This window comes from Mytilus californianus, unplaced genomic scaffold, assembly GCF_021869535.1.
Source record: "Mytilus californianus isolate M0D057914Y unplaced genomic scaffold, xbMytCali1.0.p SCAF_14, whole genome shotgun sequence".
Classification (NCBI taxonomy): Eukaryota; Metazoa; Mollusca; class Bivalvia; order Mytilida; family Mytilidae; genus Mytilus; species Mytilus californianus.
In genome coordinates this window covers 33353149-33379870 of record NW_026262626.1, presented here as the reverse complement: position 1 = coordinate 33379870, position 26722 = coordinate 33353149, and the positions used below count along the sequence as shown (strand labels likewise).

At 34.1% G+C, this 26722-nt stretch overlaps 1 protein-coding gene and 2 long non-coding RNA genes across 3 annotated transcripts in view; 2 read left to right on the top strand and 1 right to left on the bottom strand.

Moving 5' to 3' along the window:
- The window catches only part of LOC127724646 (serine/threonine-protein kinase LATS1-like), a 135289-nt gene that overhangs the window by 41591 nt on the left and 66976 nt on the right, over positions 1-26722 (top strand). Inside the window, exon 4 of the mRNA XM_052231671.1 lies at positions 2998-5247. Coding sequence (XP_052087631.1) covers positions 2998-5247 — 2250 coding nt within the window. The remainder of the gene's footprint in view (positions 1-2997; positions 5248-26722) is intronic.
- On the top strand, positions 6269-18432 carry LOC127724772 (uncharacterized). Its single transcript, XR_007992677.1, has 3 exons — positions 6269-9699; positions 13852-16083; positions 17980-18432. It is a non-coding gene; the product is annotated as an uncharacterized LOC127724772 (long non-coding RNA).
- Positions 14226-26722, bottom strand: part of LOC127724764 (uncharacterized) — a 567962-nt gene continuing 555465 nt past the window's right edge. The window contains exon 5 of the long non-coding RNA XR_007992667.1: positions 14226-14330. This is a non-coding gene — a long non-coding RNA (uncharacterized LOC127724764). The remainder of the gene's footprint in view (positions 14331-26722) is intronic.

Below are 26722 nucleotides of genomic sequence, written 5' to 3'. Positions count from 1 at the left end.
GAACTTCTTCTAGAGAACCACTGAATGGAATGAAACCAAACATGGCATGAATGTTCCTTATGAGGTGCTGACCAAGTGTTGTTACTTTGTAGCGGATCCATCATCCAAGATGGCCGCCAGCGGGGGACTTAGTTTAACATAGGACCCTATGGGAAATACATACAAATGTCTTCTTTTAGAGAACCACTGAATGGAATGAAACTAAACATGGCATGAATGTTCCTTATGAGGTGCTGACCAAATGTTGTTACTTTGAAGCCGATCCATAATCCAAGATGGCCGCCAGCGGGGGACTTAGTTTAACATGGGACCCTATGGGAAATACATACAAATGTCTTCTTTTAGAGAACCACTGAATGAAATGAAACCAAACATGACATGAATGTTTCTTATGAGGTGCTGACCAAGCGTTGTTACTTTGAAGCCGATCCATCATCTAAGAAGGCCGCCATCGGGGGACTTATTTTAACATAGGACCCTATGGGAAATACATACAAATGTCTTCTTTTAGAGAACCACTGAATGGAATGAAACCAAACATGGTATGAATGTTCCTTATGAGGTGCTGACCAAGTGTTGTTACTTTGAAGCCGATCCATCATCCAAAATGGCTGCCTGCTGGGGGACTTAGTTTAACATAGGACCCTATGCAAAATATTTACAAATGTTTTCTTTTAGAGAACCACTGTATGGAATGAAACCAAACATGGCATGAATGTTCCTTATGAGGTGCTGACCAAGTGTTGTTACTTTGAAGCCGATTCATCATCCAAGATGGCCGCCTGTGGGGGACTTAGTTTAACATAGGACCCTATGCAAAATATTTACAAATGTTTTCTTTTAGAGAACCACTGAATGGAATGAAACCAAACATGGCATGAATGTTCCTTATGAAGGGCTGACCAAGTGTTGTTACTTTGAAGCCGATCCATCATCCAAGATGGCCACCAGCTGGGGACAGTTTTTAACAAAGGACCCTACGGACAATACATACAAATGTCTTCTTTTACAGAACCACTGAATGGATTGAAACCAATCATGGCATGAATGTTCCTTATAAGGTGCTGACTAAGTGTTGTTACTTTGAAGCTGATCCTTCATCCATGATGGCTGCTAGCGGGGGGACTTCCTTTAACATAAGACCATATTGGAAATACATACAAATGCTTCTTCTAGAGGTGCACTGAATGGAATGAAACCAAACATGTCTTAAATGTTTCTTATGAGGTGCTGATGAAGTGTTGCTACTTTGTTGCTGATTTACTGTTCAAGATGGCCACCAGGATTTTTTATTAACTTACAGGGCCAATATTAAACCAAATTTGGCCTCACTCATTATTAGGGTATCTGTTATGATTTTAATCTATTTTAACATGATTTCCAAAACCAAAGTAGAATCAGGTGAGCGACACAGGCTCTTGAGAGCCTCTAGTTAGAAGTTACTATTTTAATAATTTTTCAAATGCTGATTAAGGTAAATTAATTTTAGCTATGATTATGTATGTCATTTTCTATTTTAAGACTTTTATGATGCATTTAAATGGGTTATTATGGTTGCAAACTCCATTGGAAATTTGAATTGAAATTATGACCATGACTGAGGGAAAGATTTTTTTTTTTGGAAAAAAGGGGGGGGGGGGGGGGGGGGACAATTTTTTCTCCTGAAGATTTCAGAAATCAAAAAGAAAATCCTTCAAATGGGGGGGGGGGGGGGGGGGGGGGGAGGTGAATTTGCAACATCATAGTGTATTGCACAAAAGCAAAAAATTTAATATAAATTCAAATCATATATCCAATTCTAAGTTCTTTGACTACAGCTATTCTGTGTCAAATATTGAATTACAATCCAAATTCAGACCTGTATCAAGCGCGAATATTGTGTCTATTTTCTGTTCAGGGTTGGACCTCTGCGATCGTATCCTGCTGCAATCGGCAAAGCAATTTATTTTATATTTTAGCCCACAATAACAACATGTATGTTATTTTTTTCTAATAACTTATTTAAGTTATACCCTTGACTGCTATATGCAATAGGTCAACTATATTTGGTGTATGGAAATATTTTACAATGTACATGTCAGTCTGGCTGGTTTTATTTGACCGTGACCTTGTTTTCACGATTCATTGCTCAGTTTTAAGTTTTTGTGTTTGGTCTGTTTTTCTTAAACTATAAGCAACAGGTCAACTATATTTGGTGAATGGAATGATTGTAAGGTGTATATGTGTGTCTGGCATGGTTCATCTGACCTTAAACTCATTTTCATGGTTCGTTGGTCAATGTTAAGTTTTCCTGGTCAAGTTTGTTTCTTAGAAACTATATGCAATAGGTCAACTATATTTAATGCATAGATTGCTTGTAAGGTGTACATGTCTGTCTGGCATGGTTCATCTGACCTTGACCTCATTTTCATGGTTCATTGGTCAATGTTAAATTTCCTGGTTAAGTTTGTTTCTTTGAAACTATAAACAATAGGTCAACTATATTTGGTGTATGGAATGATTGTAAGGTGTACATGGATTTCCGGTTTGGTGTTTCTGACCTTGACCTCATATTCTTGGATCATGTTAAGTTTATGTGATATGTAGTAAAGCTTTACATTTAGGATTATCAACATAAAATCAATGGTCAGTAAAGCAGGTGAGACATTTCAGCATGTGCACTCTTGTTGACAAGATAGGTACCATTGTTTCAGGGGACAGTGTAAGAAAAATTCCATTTCATTTATAACTAATTGTTTTGTATGGACCATTGCAAAAAAGGTGAATAAAAGTGGTACTTTAGCATGTTAATGACGGGTAATTACTTGTACACAGATTGAAACAATAATTAACATATTTTACATAGATGCCAGGTAATTAGGAAAGCAGGTTCCTTGGAACCTTTATTTCTATTTTTGGTAAAATTGTTTAAATTTTTTTTACAAAATGCATATTTAGAAATCCTTGGACACACAATTGGATTTGAATGATATATTGATTCACTTGTACATATTTCAGATTTTAAACCAATTCCTAGGAAAATTACTGAAAGGTCAGAAAGTCCCAGTATAAACTCTGTTCCAAATAATAGATCTTCGGAATCTGATGTAATGATATCGTCTTCACTTGTGAATGGAGATCAAACTCCTCCACCTGTACCTCCAAGAGCTCCAATAGCTCAAAGGAGTCAATCACCTCCTGTAAATGTACAGAATTCTTTTGACAATTCCTCAATACAAGGAAAAAAGATTTCGTCATCTGTTGTTAAGCCATTATCAACCTCACATAGACAATATATTGCTTCTAGTGTTCCTGTGAAGCAAGCAGCACAGTCTCCTCAACCTTCACCACAAGGAAGTTTGCCTGTAACACCTAACAGGGGTATGAGTCCAGTAAATGTTCAGAGGCCAGTGATTCATCAGGTCTCAAGTCAACCTGTGCGTGTTCCCACCAATGCAGGTGGTAATATTACAATTCGATATAAACAGCAACCACCACCACCTTATCCGCAAACTCATTCTAATAGTACAGTGATACAAATTCATCCAAATCAAAATGAACAAATAAATTATTACCCTGGTTACCCTGTGGAATATATTTCTACTTCAGACACAAGTAATGTACCATTAAATGTTCAAAATTTACAAATGAGAGGAAGTAGTGGGTCATCCCCAATGGATGCTTGGTCAGCAAAAACGTCATCCATAATAATGACACCTGTAAAAAGTCAGGTTGTTCAGAAACCAAAGTTACAAACAGCAACAGCTCCTGTTCCAAATTTGACTGTCACTTCACAACCCAATTTTGTATCTTCATTCCAAGCTCAAATAAATCCTTCACATAGTCAAAGTTTAGCGGTAACAAACTCAAATCCAGCAATGAGGGATGTTCATATAAAAATTATGCGACATTCAAATCAACAAGACGGATACAGTGTAACACCCGATGGTACATTCTTTCATGGAAATGGACGACCACAAATTCAGATCAACTTTCAAAATCGTCCTAAAGCACAAGTTGCACCGCCTGCTTATGGTATGTATGATCATTTCAGATCTGATAACTCTACACCGAGATCTGGATCTCCAGTATCTCGAACAACAAATCAATCTCCAATGTCAATGCTGTCAACAGCATCCTCACCTTCAACCAATTCTGATGTTCCAGATAAACCACCACCTCCATATCCTGGTCGACATTTAGCTCATGGACCTGTTCAGATTGTGACCCCTATTCCTCAGCATCAGACAACTGTAGGTATGCAAAACATTTCAAGAAATTTAACATCATCTGCTCAGCAACAAAATGATCAACCACCACTGCCTCCAAGAGCTCCCAGGCCTCTCACTGAGGCTGATCCTTCAAAACCACCACCTATTCCACCGCCTCCTGTATCGAAACATTCTCAGATTATATTGCAACAGAAACAGGATGATGATACGGATACAGAAACCTTATCAACTGTGTCTGAAAGTAGTGTACATGAAAAAACTAGGTGTACCTCACCAATGCCTGAAAGAAAGCCAGAATCAAGAGAAAAGGATAAATTAAGGAAAGACACACTTGTAAGAAATTATTCTCCACAAGCTTTCAAATTTTTCATGGAACAGCATGTTGAAAATTTATTAAAATCTCACCGGGACAGGGAAAAACGGCGATTGCAATTAGAACGAGAAATGGCAAAAGTAGGATTGTCAGAAGATGCTCAGTGCCAAATGAGAAGAATGTTACATCAAAAGGAATCAAATTATATAAGATTAAAAAGGGCAAAAATGGAAAAATCTTTATTTCATAAAATTCAAACTTTGGGTGTTGGTGCTTTCGGTGAGGTAACATTGGTGCGCAAAAAAGATGTTGGTCATCTTTATGCAATGAAAACTTTAAGAAAAAGTGATGTTCTAAAAAGAAATCAAGTTGCTCATGTTAAAGCAGAAAGAGATATACTGGCAGAGGCTGACAATGAATGGGTTGTAAAATTATATTATTCATTTCAAGATCGAGATAATTTATATTTTGTGATGGATTACGTACCTGGTGGAGACCTTATGGGGTTGCTTATTAAAAAAGGAATCTTTGAAGAACCATTAGCAATTCATTACATTGGAGAATTAGTGCTAGCTATTGAAAGTGTGCATAAAATGGGATTTATTCATCGTGACATCAAACCAGATAATATTCTTATAGATCGTGATGGACATATTAAACTCACAGATTTCGGACTATGTACAGGATTTCGTTGGACCCACAACTCGAAGTACTACCAAAAAGGTAATTATTCTGTCAATATTTGTTTATATAGAAATGTCAGAACAAAAATTAATTTTCTAATTCCATGATCAGGATGATGCATTGAGAAAAAACTTTTCAATTACTAAAACATAATGATCAGTTATTTTACATTGGCTCACAAGGCCCAAAGGGCCATATGAGCTTTTCTCATTACTTGGCATCCTTCCTCTTAAATTTTACGTTAATATTGTCTGAAACTACTAAGCCAAGATTAACTGGACCCAAACTTGACCACAATCATCCTTGGGATGTCTGTTTTGAAAAATGTGGTTGTCAAGGCTAAAAATAAATCATAGAGGTAAAATACAACGGCTACTTTGTACCTCTTAGGATTTAACATTCAAATGTATTCAAAGGGTTGTACAAGTGATTTTGCTAGCGCTTGTCATTTTCACCATTTACGAAACGATTTTCGAAATGACATAAGTATTTCTGAGCAATTTCGTCACTTTAATTTTTTTTACTGATCATGATCATTAAAATTAATTCATACAAATAGAATCGGTCAGCCAGCATTGTGTAATTTTGTATGAAATTTTTCATACCACATGTTTACCGTAGTATCATGATAAAAACGTAATTGACAGAAAGACAAAAACCGTAATGAACTTATTCAAACATCGTTTTTCTTGAATTCCGTTAAAAATGTTTAATTCAGACGTATTTTGTCTTTGCCTACCCTAACTTCTGAAATAGAATAACAAAACGGGCAGCCGTTAATTAAAAGTGCTACTGCTGTGTATAATCCTCTGAAGAGTAGGAGCTCAACCGAATCAAGAAAGATAACTCAATTATAAATTTTCCTAGCATTGAAATACCTTCTCATGATCTGTCTACATGCTTCTGACTTAAGGACTTAAAGTTATTGGTCTTATGAGTTTTTGTGCAAATTAGGGGTTTGGGCAGCAGGGGTTCAAATTAGTGTGGGTCCGAGGTCCGTAACCTGTCTTTTATAGGAGAGGACTTTTCATTTTTAAATTACAAAACTGCAGGGTCTAATTAGGATTTTGAAGAGGGAGAAGTGACTTCTCCTTCCATGAGAGAGAAGGGAGAAGTGGTCAATTTCTTGGAGAAGTGAGATTCCATTACCGTTTCGGTTGCATCGTGTTTTCATGATTATCACTAAGGAAATTGTTTTAACTTCAATAAAAGATATACTTGCAGTTTTTATACGACCGCAAAAAATTTTTGCGGTCGTATATTGGTATGACGTTGGCGTCGTCCGGCGTTGTCGTCATCGTCCGAAGACACATTGGTTTTCGCACTCTAACTTTAGTTTAAGTGAATGGATCTCTTTGAAATTTTACCATAAGGTTCAATACCACAAAAGGAAGGTGGGGATTGATTTTGGGGGTTATGGTACCAACAGTTAAGGAATTAGGGGCCAAAAAGGGGCCAAAAATAAGCATTTTCTAGTTTCCAGACAATAACTGTGGAACGGTGTATGGATCTCTCTGAAATTATACTACAAGTTTCCATACCACAAAGGGATGGTTAGGATTTGCTTTGGGGGGTTATGGCTCAAACCGTTTAGGAATTAGCAGGGGTTAAAAAATTTTGTTACAGGTAACTAGCCCAGGACTTATTTGCAGCAGGATTTTACTAGCCCTGTTGGAAGAACTGCTAGCCCGAGAATGCTTTACAAATCAGTTTGCTGCATAATTACAAAGTGGATGTCCCTTGTTTTTAAGGCAGCATTGTACACTGTATTTAATAATTTTAGTTGACCTGCTTTTTATTCTGTTGGTCCCACATACAGAGCAGACTTTTTATTGGCGTGCTCGGGAAAATAACGGAAATATTCTCTGTTTTTTTTTTTTTCATCAGCAACACGGCCTACCTTGCCCAGTGGGAATCTTTCTTTCCGGGACACTATTCCGCTTTTCCCGGTCGTATTTGGCATTTTTTGGGGATGAATTGTCAGTCTCATTACCAAGGATCCGGAAATTTTTCCAGACAATTTCGGTCATTTTGAGATGTTTGAAAAGTTTGTGCCCCTTTTCAAATTGTCGATATCAACTTGACTATATTCATAGCATCAACGAACATGACGAACTTGTATTGCTGTTTCATCGCATGAAGGACAGTTTAGGGAAGGCAACAGTCTAAAATTGAAATGATTTTAATGACTCAAAATGGTTAATTTCTCAGACATTGCTTACGTTTCTTTCGATTTGACAAAAGTTAAAACCGGAAGTTTGCGATATTTTAAAGTACGAATAATTCCGGATTCATTTCCGGATTTGTTTTGTTTATCAAATTGACAGGAAATCACCGGCTTTTTATGGCTTTTTTATTTTATTACCTTTAAAAGTGTTTGAATATAACAAATAATAGTTGCACTCGTTTAATTTAGCATGAAATCAATTTGCATTTTACGATTTAAATATTAAATTTGTTGAAGACAATTTCACGCATGCGTATTACATAGTAAATAAAGCACATGTGTTACTCATGAAAAAATACTTTTTTCTACGTAAATTTAGATTTAATTTTTAAATCAGAATTGATGACTGTCTTTGATGAAAAGTAAATAAATAATGATTACACTTGTCAGGGAACTAATGTTTTAAAGATATTATTCTGAGCTTGTGATCACTGTCAGGTGTGAATTAAAACCACAGGTAAAAAGTGATTAGCGATCATTAGCCAATGTTTCCCGGAGGCATTGATATAGATATTAGGAGGGCCCTCAGGATTATCAAACTACTGTAGTGGCAGTTTTATTACAGGAAAGGGATTATAAACAAAAACAAGTGATCACAAGTGCAAAATGGCGATTAAGAAATCCGATTTCAAACATTGAGTCAATGAAATGACCGAAATTACTTCTGTAAAAAAATAAAATTTGTCCTAAATCCCAATTACTCGTTTCGGACAAATAGTTTCATCTTAGGACATGACTGGCAAATATGACCATTTCCGGACCCTTGCTCATTACCCCTTTCATCTACAGTTTTTCGTTTTAAAACTGACGAAGTTCCTGGGGTGCCCGTACTAAAATATTTAGAAATATTTGGTTGCATGGATTGGTTTCATGCTCAACAGCTGTCCGACAAGACAGATTAATACGGATCAATACATCACCCAGTACCTACAATTGAACATCTCGGCATAAGAAATCTACAATACCCTGTACTGTTGTACTGAGAAATCGATATTTAAAGTACGAGAATTGCGATCAATACATGATACCAGGCCACTTAGAGTTATTTGTTCTATTTTTAAAATATGTACAGAAAAAAATAGAATAGAATAGAATATTTTATTTACCAAATTAGGGCCCCAGGAGGGCATATAGCATACAAACAATATTATTATAAACAATAACAGGACAACAGGACCTGTACAAACTTTCAAATTCTTGGAATCCCGGATGACGTAATTGAATCTGATTGGCTAAGATAGAATAGTGATGAAGGGATTTTCCACTTTCTATTTTGGAAACGCCAAGAATTGTTTGTTACTAGTCCGTCGGGCATATTGGGTTAAAAATTTTGATTGCCCGAGGCGTAAATGCTCAAGTCCCGGGCATCGGGCTAGTGCATTTTTTAACCCCTGATTAGGGGCAAAAAAGGGGGAAAAACAAGGTTGTCCTGGTTAATGGACAAATACTTAAGTACAAAACATAATTTAAAGCAGTGTAAGGGAGATAAATCAAATACATCATTGAAATTATCTCCCTTACACTGCTTTTAAATTATGTATAAAGTAATGGTTAATGAACAATTAAGGAAATTTAAAACAGTGTAAGGGAGGTAATCCAAATACAATGTTTTAGTTACTTCCCTTACACTGCTTTTAAATTATGTTTAAAGAAATGCATATTTATAAAGGAAGACCAGTAAAAATATCTGCAAATGTTGCATCCTTTTTTTTTACAAAAATATCCATATGAAAGATTTGACACTATATTTTAAATTCTACTATAAAATAGATTAAGTTAGCACTATGGTAATTTTAAATGGGTAATTATGGTTGCAAACTCCATTGGAAATTTGAATTGAGATTATGACCATATCTTGAGGGAAAGAATTTTTTTTGGTGAAAAAAAGGGGGGGGGGTATAAAGAAATTGTGGGGGGTCAATTTTTTCTCATTTCAGATTTCAGAAATTAAAAGTAATTATTCTTCAAATATTATTTTTTTTTCAAATTTCAAATATTGAAAAATTTCAAGAAGTAATCTTTAATTGCACAGTATGGTGCATTAGATTTGTAAAATCTTTGACCACATTTATTTATTTGTTATGCCGAATCTAACCGTGTATTTAGATTTTTATACGACCGCAAAAAAATTTTGTGGTCGTATATTGGTATGACGTTGGCGTCGTCGTCGTCCGAAGACACATTGGTTTTCGCACTCTAACTTTAGTTTAAGTGAATGGATCTTTTTGAAATTTTACCATAAGGTTCAATACCACAAAAGGAAGGTTGGGATTGATTTTGGGGGTTATGGTACCAACAGTTAAAGAATTAGGGGCCAAAAAGGGGCCAAAAATAAGCATTTTCTAGTTTCCAGACAATAACTGTGGAACGGTGTATGGATCTCTCTGAAATTATACTACAAGTTTCCATACCACAAAGGGATGGTTAGGATTTGCTTTGGGGGGTTATGGCTCAAACCGTTTAGGAATTAGGGGGGAAAAACAAGGTTGTCCTGGTTAATGGACAAATACTTTAGTACAAAACATAATTTAAAGCAGTGTAAGGGAGATAAATCAAATATATCATTGAAATTATCTCCCTTACACTGCTTTTAAATTATGTATGAAGTAATGGTTAATGAACAATAAAGATAATTTAAAACAGTGTAAGGGAGGTAATCCAAATACAATGTTTTGGTTACTTCCCTTACACTGCTTTTAAATTATGTTTAAAGAAATGCATATTTATAAAGGAAGACCAGTAAAAATATCTGCAAATGTTGCATCTTTTTTTTTTACAAAAAAATCCATATGAAGGTCCAAAGGGTCCAAAATTAAACTTTGTTTGATTTTAGCAAAAATTGAATATATGAGGTTCTTTGATATGCTGAATCTAAACATGTATTTAGATTTTTGATTTTTGGCCCAGTTTTCAAGTTTGTCCAAGTTGGGGTCCAAAATTAAACTTTGTTTGATTTCAACAAAAATTTAATATATGGGGTTCTTTGATATGCTGAATCTAACCATGTATTTTGATTTTGGACATTGGACTATAATAGGTAAATTAAAAAAATTCAAGTTCTTAGACCACATTCTTTCTGTGTCAGAAACCAATGCTGTGTCAAATATTCAGAGCTGTATCAAGCTTGAATGTTATGTCCATACTTGCCCCAACTGTTCAGGGTTCGACCTCTGCGGTCATATCAAGCTGCGCCCAGCGAAGCATTTTATTTCATATGTTATTGTACACCATGTATATATAGAAAGTTCTTAATAAAAAGGTTTAGACAATTTATAGTTGTTATTTATTTATTGATACCATTGTGTTGAACTGTTCTAAATAAAATTTGTTGATTGGGACATGAGGGAGTAGCCTAGTAATATTATCATGATTTTGATGCATTAAATTCATGTGCATCTGCCTCAATTTATTTTTAAAACTCCAGAAAAATATGATTCCCCGTTTACCTGATGAATTTCACATGACTGGGAATTTAATTTATATCACCACTTGTCATTATTTTGTAAATCATTATTGAATGTCCAGGACATTGTGTTAGTTGTAAATTGAGATTATCGTTAAAGATTGTAAGTCTATGAATAAAAATATCTTTCAATCGCATATTAATTATCCGATAAAGAGCTAATTTCTATAATTTTTTGGAAATATCATCCATATCAACGAAGTGGTCATGAGAAAAAATCCACTGCTGATCACAATCTGGTCGAGTGTCGTACGTTTGCAATCACATTATCCATCAGCTGTCTTTCTACCTTTTATATTTCAATTTTTATTCAATGAATATAATAAATCTACCGTTAATTCCCACCTTTAACCTACCGAATAGTAAAATTGATCGACTCATGTAAGTAATAAAAATAAAACAAATCAGCTGAGTGATTACGCAACATCCTCAGATGAAAATCATCGTAAAATGATAACTTAAACATACGGTCAGTTTTTTGTTTGAACAGTTTTGAAAGTTATATCCGAGGATGTTCAAAGTCGCCGTTGTATTTATTTAATTTGATCGTTGACAGTATTAGTCCTGGGTCGTTTCGAAAATCTCGATTTTCCTTGGCAACCGCCATTTTTTTACCTGTGAGACTTGTCAATCACAAGTTGTCTCCCTTTTACCGATTTTGATAGCGATTTGACTTCGCTATGAAGTCAGTCGGCTGGTGAGATTTAGCGATTTTCAAAATTATTTGGCGACTTAAATCGTCATTTCGCCGGCAAGATTATGGCCTGACTTGAAAAGTCAAGGACCTACCTTCTTTACACTGATGCTTGATACACGACCATTGATTTGTTATGGAGGACACTTCACTTAAAATTTCAAATGTTCCCGTACCTTTCATTATTTAAAGCAAATTAGAACCCCTGGGTAGGGGGGCTTGGTCATCGTTTTCTGTATTCTTAATTGTAGACAAATTTTCTCTTATATTCTGTATATTCTTGGACTATTATACTACATTTTTTTTTGTACTAACTAGTATAGTATAGTTAGTTTAATAGTCACAGGTGTATTTAAACACCCATTATTCACTATTCTCCATATTTTTTGTCCATTTTTCTCTATTCTTTATTTTTAATATTAAACATGTGTTAAAACATTTTCTCTATTCTGTAGCATATGCAGACCATAAGCAAAGTATAAGGACAGGAACATTGACCAATATATTCATTACATTAGTCCCTGTTTTGAGACATACAAATCAAAACAAAAACATATATATAATATGTATCTTTTGAAGAAATACAGCTGTTTTGTTTTAATCTTTACTGTTATATTTTTATTTGTTCAATAATAATGAAATACTGAACAAGAAAATACTCATGTTTTTGTTCATGTATTAAACCATATGCAATAACTACTTTAGTACTACTAGTATCAAAATCCTAGCTTAAACCCTGGTTGTACTATTTGGTAGGTTGCAATGGATGGGTGGGAATTTACTGTCACTTTCTTGCTTTATTTATTTGAAATTTGAAATATGAAATGTAAGGAACAGCTGACTGATAATTTGATTGCAAGTACAATGCATGATAATGATGCATTATCAGCAGATTGTTTTGTTTCCATGACCATTGTTGACCAATTCGTTAATTGGAAAGTCATCTTTTTTTTAAAATTAGCTCTTTACTGGTTAATTATGTCATGTATGTGATTGACAACTACTAGTATCTCAAGTTACATATCTACAGGATACATCAGCACTGTCTTCATCAACCACTAATCCTTCCGTAATGAGTCTTCGACAACTGATACTTCAGTACATTTTTTTCAAAATTATGACTTGTTATGAGAATTAAATTACTTAATCTTCCCCAAGTAACAGATCAACATAAAGTAAAACATATAAAGCTGTCTGGATGTTTTAGGTCCCCAATTAAATCAATTTGATTTGACTGATAAATTATTTTCCTGGAAATTAAAGGTCACATGAATTAAAGATTATTGGTGATGAAGGTCCCAAATCTCTACGACTTCTGGTTCTCGAAATATAATTTTTAAAAAATTGTGTATAATTTTTCAAGGGAAATAACTCCTTATAAGGGTTGATAACATACTAATTGTTTATGTTTATTAACATTGCCATCTGTTCTTGTACATGCTGCCATTTTCAATTCGATTCTATCTCTAATACTTTTTAAGAAAAATACAATAAAAGAAATTGCTTCCAGGTGAAATAACTCAAATGGGATGATGAAAACCTACTCAGCCTCATCTGGTAATACCTCATGATGAGCTCTTCCTATTGCTTAAATAAGGTCATGAAATCTTAAAAAACAACGAGGGGGGCCATGTCGAAAAAAACCCAATAAAAGGGCGATAACTTCTAAAGGGGGAAATCCTACACAGCATCATCTGGTAATACTTCATGATGAGATCTATCGATGGTTCATATTTGGTCTTTATAACTCCAATAGAAACGGGGGGAGGGCATGTAAAAAAAATGTTGGAAGAAAAAGGCTTATTTTGACGTTTTGTGGTATTTTTTCACCTACAACATCACTTTGAATGATGTATACCATAAAAACGAAGTCAGTAACCCTTTTATTTTTCTGCATCATTAAAACAGAAATTTATATACATGTATCAACATGTACAACATATAGTTTTTGAAGAAAAAATGTATGGATTTGAAATTGGAGATTAATACAAATTTAGGAGCATTTTTTGTAGATTTTATGTGCTTTCTTAACAAATGTTCACCTTATTTGAAAGAATTCAATCAGTAATATTTCAGGTAATAAAAGAGATTTATGCATTATTTTTATACGACCGCAAAAAATTTTGCGGTCGTATATTGGTATGACGTTGGCGTCATCGTTGTCGTCTGAAGACACATTGGTTTTCGCACAATAACTTTAGTTTAAGTGAATGGATCTCTATGAAATTTTATCATAAGGTTCAACACCACAAATGGAAGGTTGGGATTGATTTTGGGGGTTATGATACCAACAGTTAAGGAATTAGGGGCCAAAAATAAGCATTTTTCTAGTTTCCAGACAATAACTTGTGGAACAGTGTATGGATCTCTCTGAAATTATACCACAAGTTTCTATACCACAAAGGGATGGTAAGGATTTGCTTTGGGGGGTTATGACTCAAACCATTTAGGAATTAGGGGTAAAAAAGGGGGAAAAACAAGGGTGTCCTGGTAAATGGACAAATACTTTAGTACAAAACATAATTTAAAGCAGTGTAAGGAGGTAATTCAAATACATCATTTGAATTACCTCCCTTACACTGCTTTTAAATTATGTATAAAGTAATGGTTAATGAGCAATTAAGACAATTCAATTTGCAACAGCATAGTGTATTGCACAAAAGCAAAAAATTGAATATAAATTCAAATCATATAACCAATTCTAAGTTCTTTGACTACAGTTATTCTGTGTCAGAAACCTTTTATGTGTCAAATATTTAATTACAATCCAAATTCAGACCTGTATCAAGTGCGAATATTGTGTCCATTTTTGCCCCAACTTTTCAGGGTTGGACCTCTGCGGTCGTATCCAGCTGCGCTTGGCGAAACAATTTATTTCGATTTTCAGAAGGAGTTCAACTATTCTAATTCAACAAGTCTAAGTTGTATGCCAAATTTTACAAAAATCTGTGATATAGCCTGTTTACTGTATAGTTTCACCTTAAATAGCAAAATTATCACCAAGATCATCTTCTAAATTTCACTAAATAATACAAAATTTGGTGACTATGTTGAACGAATCTATCCCATCGAACTAGAGATAAATGATACTACAGATACAGTTAAGTCTGCCTCATATCTTGACTTACATCTAGAAATTGACAATGAGGGTCGGTTGAAAACAAAACTTTACGACAAAAGAGATGATTTCAGCTTCCCAATTGTAAACTTTCCATTTCTATGTAGCAACATTCCAGCAGCGCCTGCATACGGATTATATATCTCCCAATTGATACGATATTCCCGGGCTTGTGTTTCCTATCATGATTTCCTTGATAGAGGATTGCTGCTCACAAGGAAGCTATTAAGCCAAGAGTTCCAAATGGTGAAGTTGAAATCATCCCTTCGTAAATTTTACAGACGCCATCACGAGTTGGTTGACCGTTATGGAATAACCGTTTTACAGATGATATCGGATATGTTCCTTATGTCGTAACTACAATACCCTTCCCTTTTCACGAATGTGACTTACTGAATTAGACTATCTACCGGATTTGTAATAACATAAGCAACACGACGGGTGCCACATGTGGAGCAGGATCTGCTTACCCTTCCGGAGCACCTGAGATCACCCCCAGTTTTTGGTGGGGTTGGTGTTGCTTAGTCTTTAGTTTTCTATGTTGTGTCGTTTGTACTATTGTTTGTCTGTTTGTCTTTTTATTTTTGGCCATGGCGTTGTCAGTTTGTTTTCGATCTATGAGTTTGACTGTCCCTCTGGTATTTTTCGTCCCTCTTTTCTAGGAGGTCAACAATTTAGATATTGTTGGTCAATTCCTTTAAGGAGTTATTGCCCTTAAATGGCTTTTTTTCAATTTTGCTTATTACCTTGAAAACTATGGTAGATATATAGAGAAACTTTCAGTAGCAAAAACAAGAAAAATTTTCAATAGCAAAAATAAATTTGCAAGACTACATGTAGATCTATGTTTAAGTCATCAAAGCCAAAATCGTCAGTCCTTATATGAGTTATTGCTCTTAAAATAGGATTTTTACCCATTTTTATACGACCGCAAAAATTAAAAATTTTTTGGTCGTATATTGGTATCAGATTGTCGTCGTCGTCGTCAGGGTCGTCCGAAGACAGATGGTTTCCGGATAATAACTTTAGTATAAGTAAATAAAAATCAATAAAAATTTGAACACAAGGTTTATAACCACTAAAGGAAGGTTGGGATTGATTTTGGGGGTTATGGTCCCAACTGTTTAGGAATTAGGGGCCAAAAAAGGGGCCCAAATAAGCATTTTTGTAGTTTCCAGACAATAACTTGTGTTAAAGTGTATGAATCTCTCTGAAATTATACCACAAACTTCCATACAACAAAGGGATGGTTAGGATTGACTTTGGGGGGTTATGGCTCAAACCATTTAGTAATTAGGGGCAAAAAAAGGGGAAAAACAAGGGTTTTTCTGGTTAAAGGACAATTGAGACAATTTAAAAGCAGTGTAAGAGAGGTAATCCAATTCAATTAAAGAACACTGTTTGATTTCCTACCTTACACTGCTTGTAAATTATGTATTAAGAAATGATGATTGTCTTGAGGTGATTAGCTGTCAATTTATTTTTAGCAGTTACTATTAATTAATATTAATTTTAGCCATGACTATGTATGTCATTTTATATTTTAAAACTTTTATGATGTATTTAAATGGGTAATTTTGGTTGCAAACTGCATTAGAAATTTGAATTGAGATACTGACATATCTTGAGGGAAAGAATTTTTTTGGGGAATAAGGGAAAGTGGGGAGGTGAAAAAATTAGGAGGGGGGGACAATTTTTCTTATTTCAGATTTCAGAAATTCAAAAAAATTCTTCAAATATTTTTTTTGGGGGGTTAATATTCAACAGCATAGTGTATTGCACAAAAGCAAAAAACCGGGGTAAAATAAATTTTTTTTGGAAGGGGGGGGGGGGGGGGGGATCAATTGGCAACAGCATAGTGTATTGCACAAAAGCAATAAATTGAATATAAATTCAAATCATATAACCAATTTGAAGTTTTTTGACTACAGTTATTCTGTGTCAAAAATTTAGTTACAATCCAAATTCAGACCTGTATCAAGCGTGAATATTGTGTCCATTTTGGCCCAACTTTTCAGGGTTGGACATCTGCGGTCGTATCCAGCTGCGCTCAGCGAAGCAATTTATTTGTGTTTTAACATGTTTAAGCAAAAACTATAGTAAATAAAGAGAAACTTCAAACAGAAAAAATTATCAGCAAAACAAGATCTACAAATATGTCACATAGCTGAAGTCTTCAGTTCACTAAATGATGACTATTTTTGTAAAAGGATTTCTTCAAGCCATCAATGCCCTATGGGGTTGGCCAGAAGTTCTACTTTCCAAGCCGCTCATGTCAACCATTTTGTATTTTATAGTTCGAATCACCTCAAAATTTCATACTGATATGATGAGGAGATAAACAAATGAACAGATTGACTTTAAACACTGTGTTAAACATCTCCCTTCGTTTCTCGTGAAAGTATTATATCTCAAGCTCTCCCTTTCACTATTTACTTTTCTTATACAATCCGGAAAAATCAGTATTACAAAATATTCCAAATATATCCAACCTAGTGACCTCATGGTGGGAATTCCACACTTCATAGAAGCAGGGATATCCTGTAATCATAATATTAATATCATTCACAGAAATCATATATTTTTGAGCAAATCAGTCCAAGTACGGATAAATCAGCATATTGTCATTGCCCTGTTGACATAAATCATGAATAAATATTGCTTTTCGGCCAAGTCTGATACAGGAAAAAGGCCGAAAAGCAATACAGGATTTTCACTTCCGGTGGCAAATTTTTGATTCCAAATTATGTTGGATGTATCTTACCTGGGAATAGACGTATCTTAAAGAAATTGGAAGACACATTTTTATACGACCGCAAAAATTAAAATTTTTTTGGTCGTATATTGGTATCACGTCGTCGTCGTCCGGTGTCGGCGTCGATGTCTGCTTCGTCCGAAGACAGATGGTTTCCGGATAATAACTTTAGTATATGTAAATAGAAATCAATATAATTTGAACACAAGGTTTATAACCACTAAAGGAAGGTTGGGAATGATTTTGGGGGTTATGGTCCCAACTGTTTAGGAATTAGGGGCCAAAAAGGAGCCCAAATAAGCATTTTTGTAGTTTCCAGACAATAACTTGTGTTAAAGTGTATGAATCTCTCTGAAATTATACCACAAGTTTCCATACTACAAAGGGATGGTTAGGATTGACTTTGGGGGGTTATGGTTCAAACCAACTAGTAACTAGGGGCAAAAAAAGGGGAAAAACAAGGGTTTTTCTGGTTAAAGGACAAATGAGACAATTTAAAAGCAGTGTAAGGGAGGTAATCCAAATCAATTAAAAGAACACTGTTTGATTACTTCCCTTACACTGCTTGTAAATTATGAATTAAGAAATGATGATTGTCTTGAGGTGATTAGCTGTCAATATATTTTTAGCAGTTACTATTAATTAATATTAATTTTAGCCATGACTATGTATGTCATTTTATATTTTAAAACTTTTATGATGTATTTAAATGGGTAATTATGGTTGCAAACTCCATTAGAAATTTGAATTGAGATACTGACCATATCTTGAGGGAAAGATTTTTTTTTGGGGAATAAGGGAAAGGGGGGAGGTGAAAAGAATTGGAGGGGAGGGCAATTTTTCTCATTTCAGATTTCAGAAATTAAAAGAAAAATTTCTTCAAATGTTTTTTTTGGGGGTTAATATTTAACAGCATAGTGTATTGCTCAAAAGCAAAAAACACGGGTAAAATTTTTTTTTTGGGGGGGGGGGGGGGTGGGGGGACAATTCGCAACAGCATAGTGTATTGCACAAAAGCAAAAATTTGAATATAAATTCAAATCATATAACCAATTTGAAGTTCTTTGACTACAGTTGTGCTGTGTCAGAAACCTATTATGTATCAAAAATTTAGTTACAATCCAAATTCAGACCTGTATCAAGCGTGAATATTGTGTCCATTTTAAAAAATTTGGCCCCAACTTTTCAGGGTTGGACATCTGCGGTCGTATCCAGCTGCGCTCAGTGAAGCAATTTATTCTATTTTTTTATGACAAGTAAATTTAATTATGATCCGTTTTTGTTATGATTTGCTGAAACATTCCACAATGTTTCAGAGTAGAATTTTCAATTTATTATCCTTCCATAGACAAAAAACATAATGTCTGAAAATTCTTCCCAAGTACTTTATGTTTGCTAGATAAATAGAAAAGCATTAGCATAGATTAAGTACCTGGACTGGAAATCAGAAATCTCAACAATATAATTGACAAAACAATTCTTTGTGACTGGGAAGAGGCAAGTTCAAATGACTGAAATGTGATTTCCTGTACCTACAATGTATATAACAGTAAGTTTCTTGGTTTTTTAATTGAAGAATGTGTATCATATGATAAAAGTCTTATGAGCTGGCTGTTTCAGTATCAGCCCTTTTATAGATTTATGATCATATGTATTGGCCCTCAACCCTTCGAGTCTCGCGGCCAATAAGCTAATATAACCTTGAATCTATAACAGAGTAAATACAGAAACTCGCAGTATTAAAGTATTGATAAAGGACAAGGTACGATAAGCACCAGAGAACGGCCCCCAATTTTCGTTCAAATTAAAAGTGACATACTATGGATTATAATAATATATTTTTAAAGTTTAAAACCTGTATTTTTGTTAACATCAATAGATTTGTCAACTTCCGTTGATATTATTCATGCTTTGTTGCTGTAAACACCTCAAGATTTGAGAAAAGGGCATAAAAATGGCAGTTTCCAAACCTTTTTCTGTATTTTAAACTATGAGCGTACATACGGCCCACGATCATATTTGTACCAGATGTTCCTTGAATATAAATGTTGATGCAGTTGAAATATCTAAGTGGGCCGTAGGTACGCTCATAGTTAAAAATTAAAAAAAGTGAAAAAAAATCGTCTTAGTTTTCATTGAATCAAGGAACTACGGACCGGAGATGATTTCCGGTATTCACTGGATCCGACGACAAACTTTTGTTCGTGCTATAATGATCTATACTGGTTAGTTTCTTTATGACGAAAACTTAACATCTATGAGAAAGGATCACAGGATATTCCTGTATTTATTATTGTATGAATTTAAAGAGACATATTAGCAGACACGGTTGAGTTCTGACACAAAATCAGAAGGAACTGTGACAAACTTCAGAGAAATTTTGTGAATGTAAATGAAACGAATGTTATTTAATAACAGTTCCTTTTTTTACAAAATTTCAATATTTAGAACACTGTGACACAGAAGTTAATCATGTTGAAGCATAAACATGTTTTTTGTAGCGTAACTGCAAAGATTTGTTAAGCATGTATTTTCCGTAGAACTGTAAACAAACTCACATTTTAAATCAAAATTCTTTACTCACCAGATCAATATTGATGTCAACATTATATTTAAGTACAAATTACCCATTCAGAAACACGTATTTCGTCTATAAATGACGAAATCATCGCCCTGGATTGGCTGGAATGTAATATCTTCATTGACGCTTTTATCAAAGTGCTTTCTTTCACGTCTGCATTTCTATCAAGTATGGCATGCCAAGTTAACATTTAGGCAATCATTATGGATGGCGAAAATGAATTACAAAACTGTGAATAATTAGGTCTTTCCACCTTTCCGTGGAAAGACCTTTTGATTTTGTTCTGATTATTATTATTATTATTTTTTTTTTTTTTCTTCCGCCTACTTTTATTTCCTTCGCTGTTTTTTTGTTTCGCAAGATGTCGCTTAGACATATGGTTCATGATATCGAACAGTTAATACGCTTTTGAAACTGACACCGAGTAACCAAAAACTTATCGATGTAAGAGTTACCTCCCCGAACACTGTTTTTCTTGTTATTACTTATACGTCGCAACTGCATAAGAAACCGACTAATTTATTTTACCAAATTGCTCGTTATATCCTCAGGATGATTTGATTAATTTTGACCGAAGCTATCCGGAGACTCCATATGAGAGTTATTTCCCCTTATGCATCTGATATAAGTGATGTGCATTTGTAACTGAAAAACCATAACTTGAGACCTGAAGTCTTTTGATTTGAGGTCCTCGGTCCAAAAAAAAGAAAATAAGGTCAAGGTCAAAGGTCAAGGTCATATTCTAAATGTTGATTTTGGCTTGTTATCACTTATTTTCAGAGATTGTATAAGATATCGACAAAATATTACAGAATTGTAAAATTTTTACAGAATTGTTAGTTGCGACATGTCGTAACACGTAAATTTTAGTTGAAAGGGTACATAGACATTTAATTGGAGTTTTCGCCCCTTTTATATCTAATGTTAGCTGTATGGTTATATAACTCATTAACAATATATTGAAGAGACCTAGAGTGTTTTGATTTTAGGCCCTAGTTTAATGACCTTGAAGTTGGGGTCAAGGTCAAAGTTTGATTTGATGTTCTAGGTTTTGACCTTTGCTTTAACTTTTAATGTATGCCTGATAAAGCTATGGTACTTTGTGCATTAAGTTGCAAGCCATATGACCTTGAAAAATCAACCTGAAATGACCTTTTGTAAACCGGAAGTACCTATTTCTTGTCCCCTGAATTGGTAATTTTAAGAAAATTTTGCAGCTTTTGGTTATTATCTTGAATATTATTATAGATAGAGATAAACTGTAAACAGCAATAATGTACAGCAAAGTAAGATCTACAAATAAGTCAACATGGCCAAAATTATCAATTGACCCCTTAATGAGTTATTGCCCTTTATAGTCAATTTTTTACAATTTTCATAAATTTTGTAAATTTTTGTAAATTTTTACAAAATATTTTCCACTGTAACTACTTGGCCAAGTTCATTATTAGATAGGGATAATTGTAAGCAGCAAGAATGTTCAGTAAAGTAAGATCTACAAGCACATCACCATCACCAAAACACAATTTTGTCATGAATCTATCTGTGTCCTTTGTTTAATATGCGCATAGACCAAGGTGAGCGACACAGGCTCTTTAGAGCCTCTAGTTATATAATATTAACAAAAAAGCAATTCATTTGCATTATATACAGGCACAATTTGTATGGCACTACACTAGGTAAACTCGTATAGGTGTAATACCACCATTGATTTTCCCCTATTAGTCTTTGGTTAATTTGCACTTTTCAAAAAATTGTGCAAATTTATCTTTGTTTCAAATAAAGAAATATTTGGCATGAGTAAAGTTTTATCCTGTCCAGTACTATAGATGTAAATTTCACATAACATTTCATTGCATATAAGAAAATAACCATCACTGGAAGTTAACCAATCAAATTTTCCCCTTTTATTAACCTGTGTACAAGCTTTAGTAACCATGTAACGTAACCTCAAGTTTCCAAAATATTCTATAGAAACCCCAAATGAAAAAATAATGGTGCTTTTAAATACCCAAGATATATGTTTATGACCCAGAAATGTTTTACTGCAATGAAATGTAGGATTAATTACATACAACTGTCAAATTCAATTATAAGGGAATATTTTTATCGACCTATTTTCGTATGCAACCGGATGTGACGTACAATGATTTTGGCGGTATTACACCTATAGCATTACATTAGGAACAGTCTCCTTGCATTACACTAGGTACATTCTAATAAAAATACTAGGTACATTTTATTTAGCATCAAAATAATTTTCATACTGGATGGATACATACTCATAACATCGCCCTTGGTACATTCTTATAGCATTACATCAGTACATTTATAGCATTACACCAGTACATTTATAGCATACCACAAAGCTTTAGCATTACACTATACACAATGCTATAGCATTACGATATACACAATGCTTAGGCATAACACTGGGAATGATCTGTGATACGGGAAGCTATATCAAAAACTCCGATCTGTTTTATTTTGCTGAAATTCATATGCGTGTTCTTCTTTTTGACCTTATTACAGCCATAAAAATTCTCAAGATAATATGCAGATGCAGTTTTCTTATTTTTTGGATGTGGATATTTAATAAGTAATGGTACAAGAAATTATTTCCTTTGTTACTTAAACTCCAGCAAACATTATATCATGCTTTGTCGTGTAGTTAAAGAAAAGGGAAAGCGATTGAGACAGGAATTTTCTTAAATAAAATTGCAGATTTGTGTCACGTGTACGTGGATGAAAAGATGCAGAAAATTATATTTACTTTTTTTAAATACAAACATGCAGAAATAAGATTAAAAAAAGACGTTTATATATGCGATCCCAATATTATAACCAAGGAGGTTATATGAGAAAGAGAGTGAACACTCTGCTTGATATAAAATTAGCATCCCCAGGATAGCAATTCGATCAGAGGAAAATGATAAAAATATAAAGAAACCGACATGTTTATCACCTACTTGATATGGCCCTCTGCTTCTACTGCGATCAGTCCGTGTGATTAGTATGTATGACAATTGTTAGATAATATCATAGAAAATAGAGGAGTACGTGAGGACTTTTGTTACGTTGACCGGTTGCGTCCGGATCGAACATTTGTTATTGAAACGAAGACAAATTTATCGAGAGCCAGCGAAAAGTTCGATATTGATGAGGTTAGGCTGTAGATATAGGCATATGCGCTTAGATTTTTATCTCCCATGTTGGCTTCTAGAAATGGGAAATGGTAGTCTATATCCTCGAAAGAAATATATGAGGTACATTTGTCAAAGTGACAGTTCCGGTTGTGACTGGGGCTATTATTGAAATAGAGGAATTTATCAGAGAACCACCAAAAAGTTTAAGTACAGTCTATCTCCGTGTGGAATGCTGTAGACATCAGGACATGGCAGTTTTTTCTCCTCATTAAAATCGTTTCTGTGCAAAATTAAATATTTATGCATCGGTTCATCTTATTTTTCAATATCTTAATGTTGGTTCCCTTTGAATTGACTGGCTCTCACTGAAAGCAAAGGAATAAAAGAAAAAAAAACCTAAAAAATAAAGAAATATGATATGGAAATTTCCTCAATGTGACCACGCCAAATCAATACCTTGTTATACACTGAGTTTGATGAAGATTTTGTTGAAACCAGTACTTCATTTGCTTAATAAAACAGTAAAATATCAGAAAATGAACACATGCGTTTTGTACATTAATACTAGGATTGCCAGTCATTTAGATTGGTACCTCTCTAAATGTGATTCCCCCCGGACAATACACATGGTATGTGTAGATTTCTTCTTAATAAATAGTCTTGTCATGCCATGCACGGTTGTAATATTTATTCTAAAAAATGGAAAATACATCAATTTTTCAATAAAAATACCACGACAGGAAAGCGTGACTATTCTTCATTTACGGACATTTTTTCTGCACATATTAATAATTATTTTGTTATAAATTTTAATTCCTTATATATACATCATTCACAAAGCAATTCAGGTCGGTTGAGTCGTTTGTCTTGTAGGTGCAGATTATTTCTAGATCAAATTCTTTTTCGAGCTCCAACATTTGGGCAAGGAATTGTATATTTGAATATACAATTCCTTGTTTTGGGCATCGCTTATAAATAAATCGTCGACCATGATCAAATGATGACTGAAACACGTCAACAGAAAACATCCAATGTGTATTTTTTCATTGCCTGTGACCCTGGCCAAACCATCACTTTCCGTAAGGAATGCTATGTATATACTGTCGAGAATTGAGCCATGATCTCGGGCTTATTTTGTAAAATCTCGGTCGGTTTATAACACTTCGGGGGTTTCCGTTCTTACTCGGGTGTGTAATAAGGACACAGTCTCCCTCTGCGACCAAGTCGATCTCAACTAATTAACACCCATTTACAGAAAAGGCGGTGACAATTTATGAGTAATTATCGTATTTCGTCCTCTCTCCTTCTCATATAACCTCCTTCTTATAACCGATTATTCAAATATGTATAGAATCATTCTGTCAACGCTGAGTGTGTTAACCGGGACAATTTCAAACTCGATATTTGATTCATATAAATTAGAACAATACAAGCATTTCAAAAAAGATGTGGAACCCTGTCTAATTTAGAAAAGATGGAGTTAAAGTCTATACAGTAACTTTCTTTCACTTGCAGTATATTTATTTGCCAATTTGCATTTTTTTTTTGGCAGCAGAAATATCCTTAAAATTTAGTCAGTTTATTTCCTTATCAATTAATTACGCTTGAGCATTTGTAATAATTAGTAAAATGGGTTATACACACAGTCACGATTTTGTTACGACACTGTACGGTAGCAGTAGAAGTTGTGGTGACGTTACAGTAGACATCAATAACGTCGCCGAATATTTTTTATTTTTTCCTCTAAAAATCAAACTTCCACAGGATATAGCTTGAAAAGTAGCACGGTTGCTAAGGACTTTCTTTGCACCAATGGATTCGTCGTTCATTTTAGAATCGTATATCGATTTTTTTTAAAATTCTGTGGACCAACGAAATAGAAAATCTTGATAAAGTAAAAATATCTGCCTATTTTTATGATTTTCTCTATATATCCTTTGTACTTTTGGCGTATCATGCTGTCATTTTCAACAGCTTGTATTTGAAAAACGAAAACGGTTACCCCCCTTTTTTATTTTATTTTCTGATGTATTTTTACAAGCAGAATCCATATGTAAAATGTAAAAAAATTCTGTGGAGTAGTTAATTACGTACACTTCGCCTTAAGGAGTTATTGCCCTTTAAGGACAATTTTCCACAAAATGTTTATCATGTTTTCTAACTTTGAAAAATCTTCTTTTCTTAAACTACTGAACCAATTCCAACCAAACTTAAGCTGAATCATTCTAAGTGTATCTAGAATAAAGTGTGTGTTTTATTTTCTGTTTCGTAAAAAAACATGGCCGCTGATGAGAGGTAAAAATGTTTATTAGGCCAAGCTCTGTCAGCCCTGAAATTTTCAGATGAATCTAACAACCCATTGTTGGATTGCTGCCACTTAATTGGTAATTTTAAGGAAATTTTGCAGACTTTGGTTCTTATCTTGAATATAATTAATGATAAAGATAAAAAGTAAACAGCAAAAATGTTCAGCAAAGTAAGATCTACAAATAAGTTCGTATTACCAAAATTGTCAGTTGTCCCCTTAAGGAGTTATTGCTCTTTAAAATCAATTTTTCACAATTTGTTTATTTAGTTTGCTTACTTTAAAAAATCTTCTCCTTTGAAACTGCTGAATCAATTTCAGCCAAACTTGGGCTGAATGAGTTTCAGAGTATCTAGTATAAATTTTGTATTTTATGTTCTTGTATGTCAAGAAACATAGCCACTGTGGCTCAAATGAAACATAGGGGTAAAATGCATTTCTTTGATTTTGAAGAAAATATGACAGATGCAAAGAACATTTCAATGGAAGATTTAAGCCATTCATTAATATATATTCAAAGCAAAAATAATCATTGATGAAAGATTTAAGCAAAAAATTACAGGTGAGCGATTCAGGCTCTTGAGAGCCTCTTGTTAATATTTCCTTCTCATAACTCTGTTGGAGCAGTTTCTGCATAAGGAGCATACTCCTGTATATGAAGTCAGTATAGTGTGAACATGCACTAGCATAACGTATCAATTGAGATATGTCATGTATGTAAACACCAAATTTAACCAAACTTGGCCACAATCATCATTGGGGTATGTAGTTTAAAAAATGTGTCCAATGACCCCGCCTGCCATTTCAGACGGCTGACATGGCTAAAAATAGAACATGGGATTGAAATACAAGTTTTGTCTATTATTTTGAAAACTGTTATAAATGGAGAAAATCTGACAAGGGCAAAAATGTTTAGAATGTTGAGCTCTACCAATTGTACATTTATGTCAAAACTGTCAAGCGAATTCTTATAGCAGGTTATTCCCCATATGTGAACAAACAGTTGCATGTACCTCTAGGGTACGTGAACAAAGTGTTACATGTACCTCTAGGATATGCGAACAAAATGTTATGTGTACCTCTAGGGTGCGTGAACGACCTGTTACACGTACCTCTAGCGTATGTGTAACAAAATTAATTATGACCCTGACGGCCTTTCATAGACGACTCCTTATCGGAGTTATTGCCCTAAAATGATGATTTTTACCAAGTTTTTTGCGTTTTC